General features: G+C 44.5%; 1 protein-coding gene across 1 annotated transcript; it reads right to left on the reverse strand.

Moving 5' to 3' along the window:
* Positions 1-4,716: 4,716 nt before the first annotated feature.
* On the reverse strand, positions 4,717-8,180 carry LOC123046503 (protein starmaker). Its single transcript, XM_044469887.1, has 3 exons — positions 7,637-8,180; positions 5,329-7,264; positions 4,717-5,085 (listed from the first exon to the last, which is right to left on the reverse strand). Exons 1-2 carry the CDS (start codon positions 8,029-8,031, stop codon positions 5,350-5,352), a joined length of 2,310 nt encoding a protein of 769 aa, XP_044325822.1. The 5' UTR covers positions 8,032-8,180; the 3' UTR covers positions 4,717-5,085; positions 5,329-5,349.
* Positions 8,181-13,993: the final 5,813 nt, after the last annotated feature.

Here is a 13,993-nt window from a genome sequence, read left to right on the forward strand (position 1 = left end):
GTGAGTTTCGAGATTCCCGACATGGTCACTATAGAGGTGAAGGTGACTTGGTCAACTTTGGACATCCCTGACAGTGCACTAGAAGAAGACAATCGCTACAACTGGAGGAAGGAGCTTAGAAGTGGTAATGACGACGACGACTATGAGTATGATTGGAATGATTATTAGCCAACAGTTTTGTGTCCTGGCTGTATGTATAAACTTGCTCTCTTTATGGCTAGATTTCTTGTTGTGCACTTTGGAAATATTGGGATGTTGTTGTTGTGTATGTGGAATTATCTCTGTGTGTTGTCTTGTACTGTTGGTGATAGATATTATTTTGAGAGAAGTCCATATTCAGCCATGGACTATCACAAATGTCTAAGAGGCAACGCTGAATATTGAAACCCTCAAGTTACAATCATGAACTGTCAAAACCGATCAAGTTTCAACCCTGCCCTCTCCTTAGACCCTTTTTGGTGGCTTGAAGTGGTTTTCGCCAGTTGACTGCTTAGTCAGCTGGCGTCACCCAGTATTTTTGCTGAATATATGCATTTTGCTTGTATTTTTACAATATATTTAACATATAAAAGTTTCAACTTTTCCATACTTACCACCATGTTAGTGTTGATTTTACAGAATGTTATCAATTTTTATGAAAAGTATGTATTTTTATTGTATTTTTTTAAATATGTTTGGCAGAAAGGTTTGAAACTATCCTTAATTGTCATCATGGTAATATTTATTTCAAACTCCGGACACTTCCATTTTTTTTACCAAAAAGGGGTTGAATATTTATTTTGCTTCTATTTTTTAATCTGTTTGACAAAAAGTTTTGAAACTTCCATAAACTGATCATCATGGTAGTGTTGATTTTACAAATTTGTCTCAAAGTTTTCTGGACACTTCCATTGTTTAGTCAAATTTTGACCAAAAATTGGTTGAATTTGTATTTTTAACCTGTTTGGCAAAGAAGTTTCAACCTTTCCCATAATGGTTATCATCGTAGTGCTAATTTTACAAAAGTTTTTCAATTATTTTTGGACACTTTCAATTTTGTGGCACGGCAGCTAACTGGCGGCTCATGGGATGGTCAACTAAAACTTGACCGGTTTTGATAATTCATGGTTGTAACTAGACAGTTTGAAAGTTCGGGGTTGCTTCTTAGACATTTGTAATATAGTTCAGGGTTGAAATATGGATTTCTCTCGAATATATTTTGTACGAGTGTTGAGAAATTTATTCATGTGTAGTGCCAAAGGCAAGGACATTCTAAGTGATTGGGGAGTTTGGAGCCGCCGCTTCATCCCCCCCATCTCCTTGCGCTGTCGCCGGCGAAGCCTATGCGGCCGATGACGGCGGCGAGGGGCTTCCTCGCGGCTTCCCTGGATCTGGGGGCGGCGGATCCAGGTGGTGGCTAGCGATGCCTCGCATTGCAGGTGCTCCGGCAGGTGGCGGCGGGTTGCGTGTTGGTTGGGCTCGTCTGGTTGCGTTGCTCCTTGCGGGGGCGTCGCACCTCGCGTCATGGCGTGCTTGGGGCTACGGCGGTCGTTTTCGCGGGCACGATGGTCGGTGGTGGCGTTTGCCCGTGGTCCTTCGGGTGCCGGTGGGACAGTGCGGCTGTTGTGGTTCGACGGTGGTGCGATCCAGGTCGACGGCGTCTTTCATGGGCAGCACGGATCTGGTTCGTGGTGGTGGACGACGTCCAGCGGTGCACAAGTACTAGGGGGGCTGACCTGGTCCGCGTTGGTTGCCTTCGCATTGTGCTCCCCTTGCTTGCCACATGTTTGTGAGGCTCGTCCGACTCGGGCTCTCTAGGTGTTGTTGTGTCATCTGACGGGTCGCATTGAAGACCACGGACATGGCGGCATCCGAGCTTGCTCGGTGGTGACCATCAGCAATCACTGGGTTGTATCCCCCTGGTCCACCGGGACCGGCTAGGGTCGCAGGTGAGCGCCTCCTATCGTGGAGGCGTCGACCCAAACCCGGTGGCTGATCCCGGGCTAGGAGTAAAAGGAGGTGCCTTTTACTCCTCCTACCGTGGTTGGCTGGTCGCAAAGTGGATGGTTGGCAGTGTCTAGGGGCATGGATGTCGGGCCCGCGGTCGCGGATGGTGAGCTCCACGGTTTGCTTTTCGGCAGGCTTCTAGTGCACTGTCTTGGTCGTGTGGCCGGCAAGGGTGTAGTGTCGAGAGCTCTGGTCTGCACACGCAATGCCCAGATCTGGTGTGGATGGGTTTTCCCTTGGTGTGGTGATGACCGGGGCTCTTCTTGGTGGTGTAGGCAAGTTTTCGAGCGAAAGCTTTGCGCTATCTGCCATTGGCGACGGCGGCACCTGTGGGTGTCGCTTGCTTCCTAAAGTCGACGTTGTGGGTCTTGATCTTGTGCCATGGCTCCAGGTGAAAACCTTTGTCTGTTTGCTCGGACTAGGCAGTGGCGACACTATGCATCGTCACCCTCTTGGGGGCTATATCATGGAGCTCGGGCGTCTTCTGTCGGAACTCGGCGACGTCTTAGCCTTGTTATAGGCTTAATGTTTATCTTTTAATCTGCTTTATAAGAGGGTCTCTTCACCATGTTGTATTGTTCAGACTTGTATTTTGATGCATTGCTTTATATATATGACAGGGCGAAAGTACGCCTACACCTTTATTTCGAGGACAATGGGAGCAAGGCTAGGCTGATGGAGCAAAATATAGCCATTTTAAAGATTTCAATATGGACTACATACGGAGCAAAATAAATGAATCTACACATTAAAATACATCTATAAAAACTGATATTTAGGAACAGAGGGAGTAGTATGTAATTAACCAATGAAAATAACAGGCAAAAGTCGCTTGTTCCTGAAAAAGAAAATGATGAACTGCACAACCTGAACAAGCGGTATATATATATATATATGCATGGGAGAACTGCGCAAGATTTGAAGCACCCTACATATACTCCCTCCGGCCATCAGCATTTACCTCGCCTGGGGTACTTATTTTAGATAACCCTCGCAGTTGCAGCAAATCCATTTTGTTCACATAGCAAAGACTGGCTTAACAGACAACACTTTGCACAAACAAATCGGCTAAACGATGAGCGCTCCTCTGAAATCGTCAACGGATCGATGAAGAAATTCATGGAGCTGGATGGGGCAACAGCAAGACCTAGCAGATGGATGCACTTCAAGCTGAAGCGCTAGCCTTGCCGGAAACCCAATTCAGTTCTGCACGTGCGAAAATGATTTTTGAAATGTCAAAAAAAATCTTAACAAGATTTTGATGTGTTCATAGTCACATCCAAATGATATCTGTAAATTTTTACTTTGTCACATAGCTCACATACCTACTATGATGAGAGCAAGAGCAATGCACATGAGCAGTTTGCGTTGGACTTGTGCTTCCATGATGTCACACAATTAAGGAAGGCTTTAGAGAATTATCACATGGTTCACATCAGAAACTCCACGTATTTGAAAAATAACCAGTAGAGGGTGGTTGTTTGCTGCAGCTCGGGTGGAACTTGTGCTTTCATGGTTTTGCTCATCTTAAATAAACGGAGAAAAGACGCATTGCTCAGGCAAATAATGCCACCACTGACACATCAAGGATTAGCAGCACTTGGTTTGCTAAGGAGTATGAAGATGCTGTGCAGAGGCGCTATGGAATTGAAATATCCACGCATCGAGGTAGGGGGGAGACGAGCAGACCTTGGGGGTGGGAAGGGTGGCGGGGGGCGAGGAGACGGGCTTACCCGACGACGGAGGAAGGCTAGCTGGGCTCCATCACCGGCGGACACTTTGCCAGCGAAGGGACGGCCGCCGCCGCCTGCTTTCTGTGCGAGGTCACGGCTCGCTCGAGCAGAGGACAAAGAGAGCTGAGATTTTTTTTAGACAAAAAAGAGAGGTGAGATGGTTCACGTGCGTATGGATCTGGGCTTTCAGCCCACTTGTTCAACCGTTTTTTTCTTTTAACTTTGTCTATTTTTTGTATTTTTCAGCCCACGTGAAAAGAATCAAAAAAATTCTACTCGCTGATGTGGCCGTTATTTTTTAACTTTGTCTAATTTTTTGTATTTTTCAGCCCACGTGAGAAAAATAAAAAAATCTACTCGCTGATGTGGCCATTTTTTATGCCACCGGTGTACTTACAGACTGGACCCACTTGTCATATATCATATCAACGCACCTAAATGATGTTTTAGACCTATTTGCTACAAATTACCCCAATGTGTGATGTTTCTTGCAACAAACCTATAAAATAAATGTTTTGTGCAAAACTAACACCAAAAGTAGGTGGTTTCTGCAATTTCCTCCTGGGGGCCGAATTGGGTTTCCTAGCCTTGCTCCCAACATTGTTGAAACTGAATCACTGTTGCAGCTGCCCCATTCCAGTTTGCTAGTCGTGCCAATTTGCTGCAACTGCTGGTACGGACCGAATCATACTGATGCCACGACTCTCGAGCAAGATATCGTGTTGTCTTCGGTGAGGCCAAATTTCTTCTCCTTACTATAGTTTCCTAGAGTTTAAAGTTGTTTCTTTGTAGAAGAGCTTGTAATGATTCCATTGCCCATGACATGGGCCCTTTCTTCGCTGTAGAAGAAAATACTACAGCAACAAGCCAAAACCAGCACCACAAGGAAGGGCATTTTCTGCATGTTAAAAGAAGCGAGAAAGGAACCCAGCATCATCTTCCCACCAGAAATAATCACAGTGGGTAACAGATGCTAAACTGATGCATTCAAGCCTTGTCACATCAAGCAATTGTAAAGTGAGCATCAAGGCAAGCTAAGGCCTTAGACAAAGTCTTAGCAAGGTTCATCATCTCCAACGACAAAAAAACATAGGTTAGATACATCTCCCACACTGTTGCTGGGCAACATGATGCCACCGGTGTAACAATATAACCTCCACATTACATACTCAAGACTGACAAAAGAGAGGAGAAAGTCCATACAAACATGAGCAAGCAAAACTTCAAAGCAGCGGCAAAACAGCGTTGCTGGATGGCCGAAATCTTGCGCTAGGCGACTGGGCCTTCTTCAATGGCACCAATATGTTACCGTCCTTGCTCAACAAGATGTACCAGCGCTGCACTTCGCTTCGTAGAAATGAGATGCCTGCAGAGGGACACCAGAACATCATTAGAATGAAGAACAATGAACACAAAAGGGTGCAAAAAAGCCAAAAGCTGCTATAAAGTTTATCATCCAAGTGAAATAATCTGAGAGGTTATACAAGTATATATTAGGACTAAATGTCGAACCGCCTAAAAGATTAGCATTAACACAAACGGTAAAAGTGTGTGTTTACTCCTCCACAGTGATGCAAACTCACAAGCAATGGTAAAAACTGAGACTTACATTTTAAGATAACTTCTGCACTCAACGATGCCTCCTGTCTCTGTGCTCATCTCTAGAATAGCGCTCTTCATAATCCCTCCTCGAGTGGTTATAAGAGTCATCATATCTAGACCTCTTTGAATCATGGCTATCTGAATATCTAGCTCTGTGTCGACCGTACTCTTCATGCCTCTTTCGGTCCCTGTTTTCATCATCACTATATCTGTTTGAATTTGGGTCATACCTATCTGAATCTGTAGTTTTCTGTCGACCATAATCTTCACGCGTCTTGCAGTCCCTATTTTCATCATCGCTGAGTCTGTTTGAATTTGGGTCGTACCTATCTTCTCCAACCTTTCTTTTGCTGTCCCTTTCCACACCATGCTCACCTTTCCTCCGCTCATGTTCCTTCTCTTTCAGTGTCTCTTCCTCCTTCGCCCTCTGCTTTTGCTTCTCAAGCTCCTTCCTCTCTCCCTCCAGACGTTTTTGCCTCTCTTCCTCCAGACGTTTTTGTTTCTCCAACTCTTTCCTCTCTTCTTCCCTCTGTTTTTGTTTCTCCTGTTCCATTCTCTCTTCCTTCCTTCTCCCATATTGACCCTTTGTCCTTTCCTCTAACTCATTCTTGTAAGAAGCCCTTTTAGCATGGTTCTGGCCATTACCATTTTTCAATCCTCTGTCAGATTTCCTGTTCTCACGGCTTTCATCGCTCACATCTGATTCACTGCTGCTGCTGCTGCTGTAAAATGAACTCTCACTTGAGCTAATCACCCTTTTTTTCTCTTCCACAATCTTTTTTACCTTTGTGTCAGGGTGTCTTTGCCATCCATCCGAATCAGAATCAGAATCAGAATCAGAATCATGCCTCGTGCGCTTATCAACATTGTTACTACTAGTCTTCCCTTCCTTCTCTTTATGTTTTGGTGCTTCCTTATCAACTTTAGAAACATGGACAGAGGATTTTGCAGGCTTCTTCTTTTCACTGGTATACCTCTCTGAGTCAGTCTCTGATTCGGCATACTTTTCCTTCCGAGGGACCTTGCCGTGTGGCTTCTCATCTTCAGAGTCATGGCGAGAAGTCTTCACAGGCCTTTTGTTTTTATATTCATCACTCCTTGGGTCAATCTTCGGTTTATCACGGGAATGATCCTTCCTAGCAACAGCTGCATCAAGGTGTATTTTCCTATCATGAGCAGAACCATCCGAATCAGAATCATGTCTCTTGCGCTTATCAACATTCTTAACCAAACTGGCTTCCTTCTCTTTGCTTTTTGGTGCCTGTTTATCATCTTTAGAACCGTGGTGAGAGGATTTTTTCTTTTTTCGATCATAGTCGCTCTCTGAATCACTGTGCGAGACATCACTCTCCGAGTCACTGTACGAATCATCCTTGTACTTGCTTCTTCTGGGCTTCTCATCTTTAGAGTCATGACGAGAGCTCTTCACAGGCCCCTTCTTTCCCTCGTCACGATTGCTTTTCGTGTGTTTTGCCTTCTTGCCATGATCACTGTCTGAATCAGCCTCAGAATCATGGCGTGTACCTTTTCCCTGTTTTGCCTTCTTATGAACAATCTTAGAATCAACATCTCTATCTAAGAAGGATTTCTTTATGTATTTCTTTCCCTTTATCTCATCATGGTCAGACTCAGAATCATCTTCTGAATCATACCCGTGCTTACTCTTCCTCGAACTTCTGCTCTGACTCTTCCTATCACTCCCCTTTTCCTTCTTTCCCTTCCTTGCATGCTTCTTACCATCCTTTGAAGCCTTCCTATCGTTCTGAACATCAACATCCATCTCTTCAGACTCCTTCCCAGGTACAAGCTCCCCAGACTCCGGATCACTGTCTACTTCAGCGTTCTTCTGTCCAACCTCAGCTTCTAGCCCAAGAGCAGCCCTCAGCGTCTCAAGCTGCTTCTCCTTCCGTGCTGCGACATGGTGGCTCTGTGTGCCCGTGAACCTGAGAAGATTCCACATGTCTTGTCAGAAACTAGTGACAATCTACCAACAGAACAACTGCACATATGAACTGTAAAAATACAAAACACTTAACACAAGCAGGAGCAGAAACCGGGATTTTATACTTCATTACGAACCACATAAGCTATAAATAAATTTTCATAATAAATCAAACTTTAAGAACCAATTATGTTTCAATGTGAAATATCCTCGAAAACCAAATGAAGATATCAGACTTAAAATTGCACATGAATGTATTGTCAAAATTCTGTCCCTGGCCACCTCTCCAACAGTTCCACATAGAAAAGTATTAGCTGACAGATACAGGGATAACACACACAAAAAAGGATATGAGCAATTCTTAGATCCATACCCTTCGCCCGGACGCGCTGCTGGCCCCCCGCCGCCTGCGCGACCACCCGCCTCCGCGGCCACGGCAGCAGCAGCTGCCTCCAGCTCGGCCTCCTTGCGCGCCTCCTCGACGCGCTCCTCGATCTCGCCCTCGGTGTAGCCCTGCTCCTCGAGGGTGTCCCTCAGCTCGACCAGCCGCAGCTCCACCTGCCGCCTCCGGTCGTGCTCCAGGATCTCCTTGTTGGGCTTCCGCATCCCGCCGAGGCCCTTGAGGCGGTCGGGGTCTTCGTCGTCGTAGTTGTGGAGCGGCGCCTTGGCGGACCCGTCGGTCCGGGGGCGGATGAAGAACTTGTTGGTCTGCACGTACCCATTCGTACCGGACCCGCGCGCGGTCTGCAGCCCGATGCCGTTGTACATGGCGGCGGTGGAGGCGGCGGCGCCGGCGAGCGGTCGGCGAGACGGCGGGACGGCGAAACCCTAGGTTTGGAGCGGATTGGGTTCGTGGCTTTTCTGCGGGGCTTGGTTGGGACGCGAGATCCCCAATTCGAAGACGACGGGAGAGGAGGAGGAGATTTTACCCCGCGGCGGCTCCTACTGGTTCGAGACGGTTTCGTGGTGCCCACATGTCGGCGTCTGATTCTGGTAGGCCGTGCACGTGTATGTCCTATTAGCATATATGTCCGCGCGTTGCAACTGGAAAAAAAATGTTCATAAAGCCCAATAAAGATAGCTTCAAGACCTAAGGACATGTTTAACATCAACCTTCAAATCGCCCGCGTCTTTCAGACCTAAAACGAGTCAACTTGTAGAATAGCTTTTGTTCAATTTTGGAACTCAAAAGAAACATTTTGGTTCGAGGTGTGATCACAACCATCGCGCTTCAAATATCAAGGGTCGCGCTAACTGCCACACGTGTGGCAGGAAGGGAGACGCACCACACGTCTCTAATGTAAACAGATTGCCACGTCATCGCATGCATGCATGCAGGAATCTTTTTGGATTTTCAGTTTTAAAGATATTTTATCTCTTAAACGAAAAATCCAATTGAAAATCCGTTTTCACCATTAAATCCCTCGCGATGAGATCTTCGAAATTAGATATCATGTTGATATGTTTTGATGAAAAAAAATTGGATTAAAAGTTGCCATGATGTTTACACTGAAGTTGTCATGATATGTTTCAGCTATTTTTTTCTACATTTAAAAGTAAATTTTGACATTTATAAAACGGGGAATTAAGAAACTAGACTTGCCATGAACCATAAACTAAAATTGTCATGATACATGCACGTAAAATTGCCATGGTTCATACAAAAAATAATTTTCATGGTCAAAGTACTGGAGTTGCCATCATCAAAATACTAAAATTGTCATGATCTACAAACTAAAATTGCCACATGGCAACTTTAGTTTAAGCCCTATGGCAACTGCAGTGTAAACATCGTGGCAACTTCTGGCAAAAAAAAATTCATCGAAACATATCAACATGGGGTCTAGTTTTGAAGATCTCGTTGAGACGGATTTAATGGTGAAAACGGATTTTTAGTTCACTTTTTTATTTAGGAGATACAACATTTTTAAGCCGAAAATCAAAAAAAATTCTGCTGATGTCATCTATTCATACGTGGCAAAATGAGTGGTGATGGAGGCGTGTGGGCGATGTGCAAACGCCCACACGTGTGGGCGTTAACATTTCCGAATATCAAAGCTTAAAGAAAAACACTTTCTAAGGCATCTTTAACCTCGACCCTCAAATCAGCGGACGAGGATCCCCTGCCGTGGCCAAGCCTACCTTTGAGTCACTGACACATGGGTCCTACGGAGCATGGGGCCCACCTGTCAGTGACACAAAGGCAGGGTATGACAGGGATTGTAAAGTCAGAGGATCCACGTCCCAAATCAGCCGTATCCATCCGGACCGCATTGTTCAGACCGTGAAAGCCATCCAACGCGGGTCTGTATCGGTCGGCGGCATGGTCTACACATGCTTTCTCCCGCAAAACCGAAGACAAACGTGGGGGAAGGGGGGCTTTGTGGGCGTCTAGACAACAACCACGCCCGCTTCTGGCCACCCTGGCCCACCCAAACCCCTTCCTCCCTCGCCCGTGCACGTTCCCACCCGGCACCAGTTGCCCGCATTCATGCCGCTGTAGAGCACGCTGCTCCACATTAAAGACGGCTCAAAGCGGACGCGACCTCTCACTGTGTCCGCCATTGAAGTGACGCGTCGGCCAAGGGCGCTGCCCGCGATGCATCTCCAGTGTGCGCACCTGTTTAATGCCAGAGACACGTTACTAGACAGGACGGAACGATATCTACCACGCTTGTTGAACGCCTCGTCCATCCGTCTGCCGCCATTAATTAGCAGCCTCGCCAGCTGAGAAACCCACACCAGCACCACACACTGAAGCATCAGATGTTTCAAAGCAGTGTAGATCAAGAAGTGTCTTGATATAGTGTGTGTGATCCTAAATGCAATGAAATCAATGACACTGTATTGTGAATAGTAGTGACATTGCTCAAAGCAAAAGGAATCTATATCCCACATAAAGATCGGACATGACTAACACAAATATTACATGGTTTTGAATGTACCAAAACCGATGACGGAGACTCTACTACGAGCAAGGCATGAGCAACACCGGATAAAGTCATAGGTGTTAAAATAGAGTATGTAACTAGATTATTGACTCTAGTGCAAGTGAGAGACTGTTGGAAATATGCCTTAGAGACAATAATATTGTATTATTATATTTCCATTTTCATAATTAAGAGTTTATATTCTATGTTATAACTGTTATGATCCTGGAATATGTGATTCAGTGGAAAAACCATATGCACATGTGGAATGATAAACGATAAAGATTAGGTTCCTGGTCTTGCCTCTAAGACTGGCTCAAGTGTTGTTGGTGATCATGTTTTCGGAATCTTAGGATATCGCTAAGTGTAACAATAGTCCTAAAACAATATTGATAATATGAAGTTAGAAGAACGATCATATTGAATCGACCCAAACTTGTTTGTTATACTTTGAGATATTATTGTCTGAAATCAATTGTTATAACAGTACAGTTAGACACATGTTTTAGTTTGTTAGACCATAAGATTATCGCAGTCACTTCTTACCGCACGGTGGACTTTGGCGTTGCTCAAAAGTCGACTATAACAGGGTGATCATAGCGACAACTTACACGTTCATCGGAAAATTGACAAGGGGCTAGATAGCTCAAGAGTGGAATTTACTCCTACGACAAGGGAGAGATATTTCTAGGGCCTTATCAGTGTGACGGTATCCTTCACGGGGATGCCGGAACATTTCAACGAGAAAGAAGAACAAAACCGTTAATGAGGATAACAGTATGTGAGCATGTGTATGACTCAAGAGGATACCGACGCATCTTACATTTTGTAAAGTATTGTGAAGCGAAGGGAACATCACATGATAACCAAAGGTTCACTCGAATGTCATTCGTGTAATCATACAGATTAACGGCCCGTTATTCCGTTGGGCCGTTTCCAGCCCATGTTATCTTTCGGCCTTCTAAGAGCCCATTTATTCTTGGGCTCATTTCCAGCATTTTTTTACTTACAGCCCGTTACTGTCATTTTCTGCTTGTGGGCCAAATTCAGCCCGTGGTTACAGTCGGCCCGTTTGTGGTCCGTTAATACGTTGGGCCATTTTCATAGCGTCATCAAATACGGCCTATTAACGATGGCCCGTTATGGTCGGCCCATGAACGGACGATTCCAACTCTAGCTCGTTTACGGCCATAATGCGGCCTGTTATTGGCCCATGTTTGGCCAATCGATCATACTGCACATATAAGAGCCATTGATGATACGGCCCGTAGAAGGCCCACTGTTTCTACGGCCCGTAGAAGGCCCACTGTTTCTATGGCCTGTAGGAGGCCCAGTGTCACTACAGTAAATATTAGCCCATGGTTATTGTGGACTAGTTTAAAAAAATAGGTTATTGCAGCCACTAGCAAACTGTGGAAAAATAACTGCAATGACTACAAGCAAACAAATAAACAAGACAACAAGGAAATAATAAGCAAGCAACTTATGCTAGGCTATCACAGCTATCACACATATTACATCCAGTGGGCATCAAAGTTCGCCACCAGTGCAAATAAACGCGCCAACAAAAGAATATACAAAACTGAGAGCACTTCAAAAGGCACTAGGCCTGGCTAGGTCCCCCCCCCCCTAAACAGCCGAAGAAGCTGAGTAGACCTCAGTTGTGTTAACGATAGATGCATCAACACTAGATTTATGGCATGATGGTGCGCACGGCAGTCCTCTGACATCTTCATTGCATCTTTGACTTCAAGTCGGAGCTGAGCTGAAGTAAGCCTTTCCTCTTTAAGTTGAGACTGAAGAAGTCGAACTGATTGAGGCAGCGACTGCACAGAGGTTGTCTCACACCTGCTGGTGAGTAGCTTCAACTCACTGTCTTCATCAAGACAGGACCTTGGGGTCATCTCGTTGTCCTCAAGATGGTTTGGCTCACTATCTTCCCTAAAGTTCTGCCTGGCGTAAGAGATACGACTCTGAAAGAGAAACAAGGAGACACGTACCAGGTTTCACAATTATATAAGCAAATAAATGGATCTGTTCTGCATAAGGAACATGTTTTTACAACTACAATTTGAAACTGGTAGTTGTTGCAAACATCCAATCAGATGTAAACAGCAAAGCAAACAGCAGTGGAGGAAATGATGCCTATCCAAATCTATACTAGAACAAAGTTTGAAGGCTTGAGAAGGATGAACTTACATTACATGTTAACACGGGCTGGACAAAGCCCTTCTCCATGTTGATGGAAGGATAATTCAATAAATTCCCCAAAGAAAATTCTTTATAAGTGTTGTCATTATTCTACATTTTGCAAAGAGTAAATATAGATCAAATAATATTGGAAGAAACAGAGGATAATGAAGCTCAGGTGCAGACTGATGATACATAATCAAATAGCAATTAATTAAGTATAGCGTTACAAGGCAAAAGGGAGAGAGGTACTGACAAGAGCAATGGAGAGCCCATTATTGTTTTGAGATCATATGATCCTTTGAGCAAGGAGATTCATCTGAAATTAGTTTTCATACAAGAGAGAAGGTAAGGCACAAGCAGAAATTTAGGAGTTCAAATTTTGAATTGATATCATAGACAGTACCTGACGCCGGGCTCCCAACAGTTCTAATAGGGGTTTGGCCACTGGAGTAGGGGTAAAGTGTGGTACAGTTGGGCCTGTGTTTTCTGTGGCTGCTGATCTATCTGATTTAACATGTATCACTACCTTTTCCAAATACCTAGTTTGTACTCCTTGAGGATCTGCACTCACCCTCTTCCTTTTGGACATCTATTACGAAAGAACAACATTTGACTGGAAAAACATAGTGTGACGACACATGGAATAGGTACAGAAAATGGATAGGTATGGCATATACTCATATATGATGCTTAAACTAAGCAGATGGTGTAACAAAGTAGAAGTAATGCAAGAGGTCAGATGCAAAATATGTGCGACCAATACAACTTTGCAAAGTTAGAGCAAGCACCTTGATGGGTGAATAAGATAGGCCATCCTCCACCATGCCAAGTTTGTTAGCCAGTGGATTGTTCGGCAATATTCCTCTCGTGCGCCCATTCTCATATTCGTTTTGATAATGTTCAATATCTGACATGCATGAAAACATAAAAACAAGTGAGATTTTCTTTGTAATGCAGAAGTGATTCTAATCCAATACTGCCTCCCTATAAACCCGTTTATGCTATCTCTGCAATTCTTTTAAGAGATGCCATGCATGCTGTAATTTTTTGTGTGCATTAATATAATGTGGCCTACTACTCAAAATATGAGAGCTCCAGAAGTGATGACACTTCGCAGATGACAGCTTCAACATATAGTAAAGAAGAACAAGTCGACCTGACCTGACAGATTCAAAATATACTAAGGGAGAACAACTTGACCTGACCAGTCGACCGCAAGAGAAGAGTATCATCTGAAAGAAGAGCAGAAGAGCAAGCAGATTGAAGATATTACAAGTCTTTCAATACAATGTCGGTTGGCCACCCATGATGAACCAGAGCGCACAGAGAAATACTATTCTTTCCGGTCTCTCCATATGTGGCTCACATGCATTTCGAAACTAAAGTAGGAACATTTAGCTAACAATTAAACATCTCTCAGTTTTACTAATATCAACAATAATATCAGATATGAATTTGTACAACTAAGCTTGTTTAGCTCGATGGGTGGAGCAGTGCTATTACGACATGAACCATGTAGGCTGATTGTGGTCATCATAAAATGGGGAAAACATAAGCATGATGAGTACAGTGTTGACCGTGGTAGTGGGATGGCAGATCTGAAGCTG

This window comes from Triticum aestivum, chromosome 2B (assembly GCF_018294505.1).
Source record: "Triticum aestivum cultivar Chinese Spring chromosome 2B, IWGSC CS RefSeq v2.1, whole genome shotgun sequence".
NCBI lineage: Eukaryota > Viridiplantae > Streptophyta > Magnoliopsida > Poales > Poaceae > Triticum > Triticum aestivum.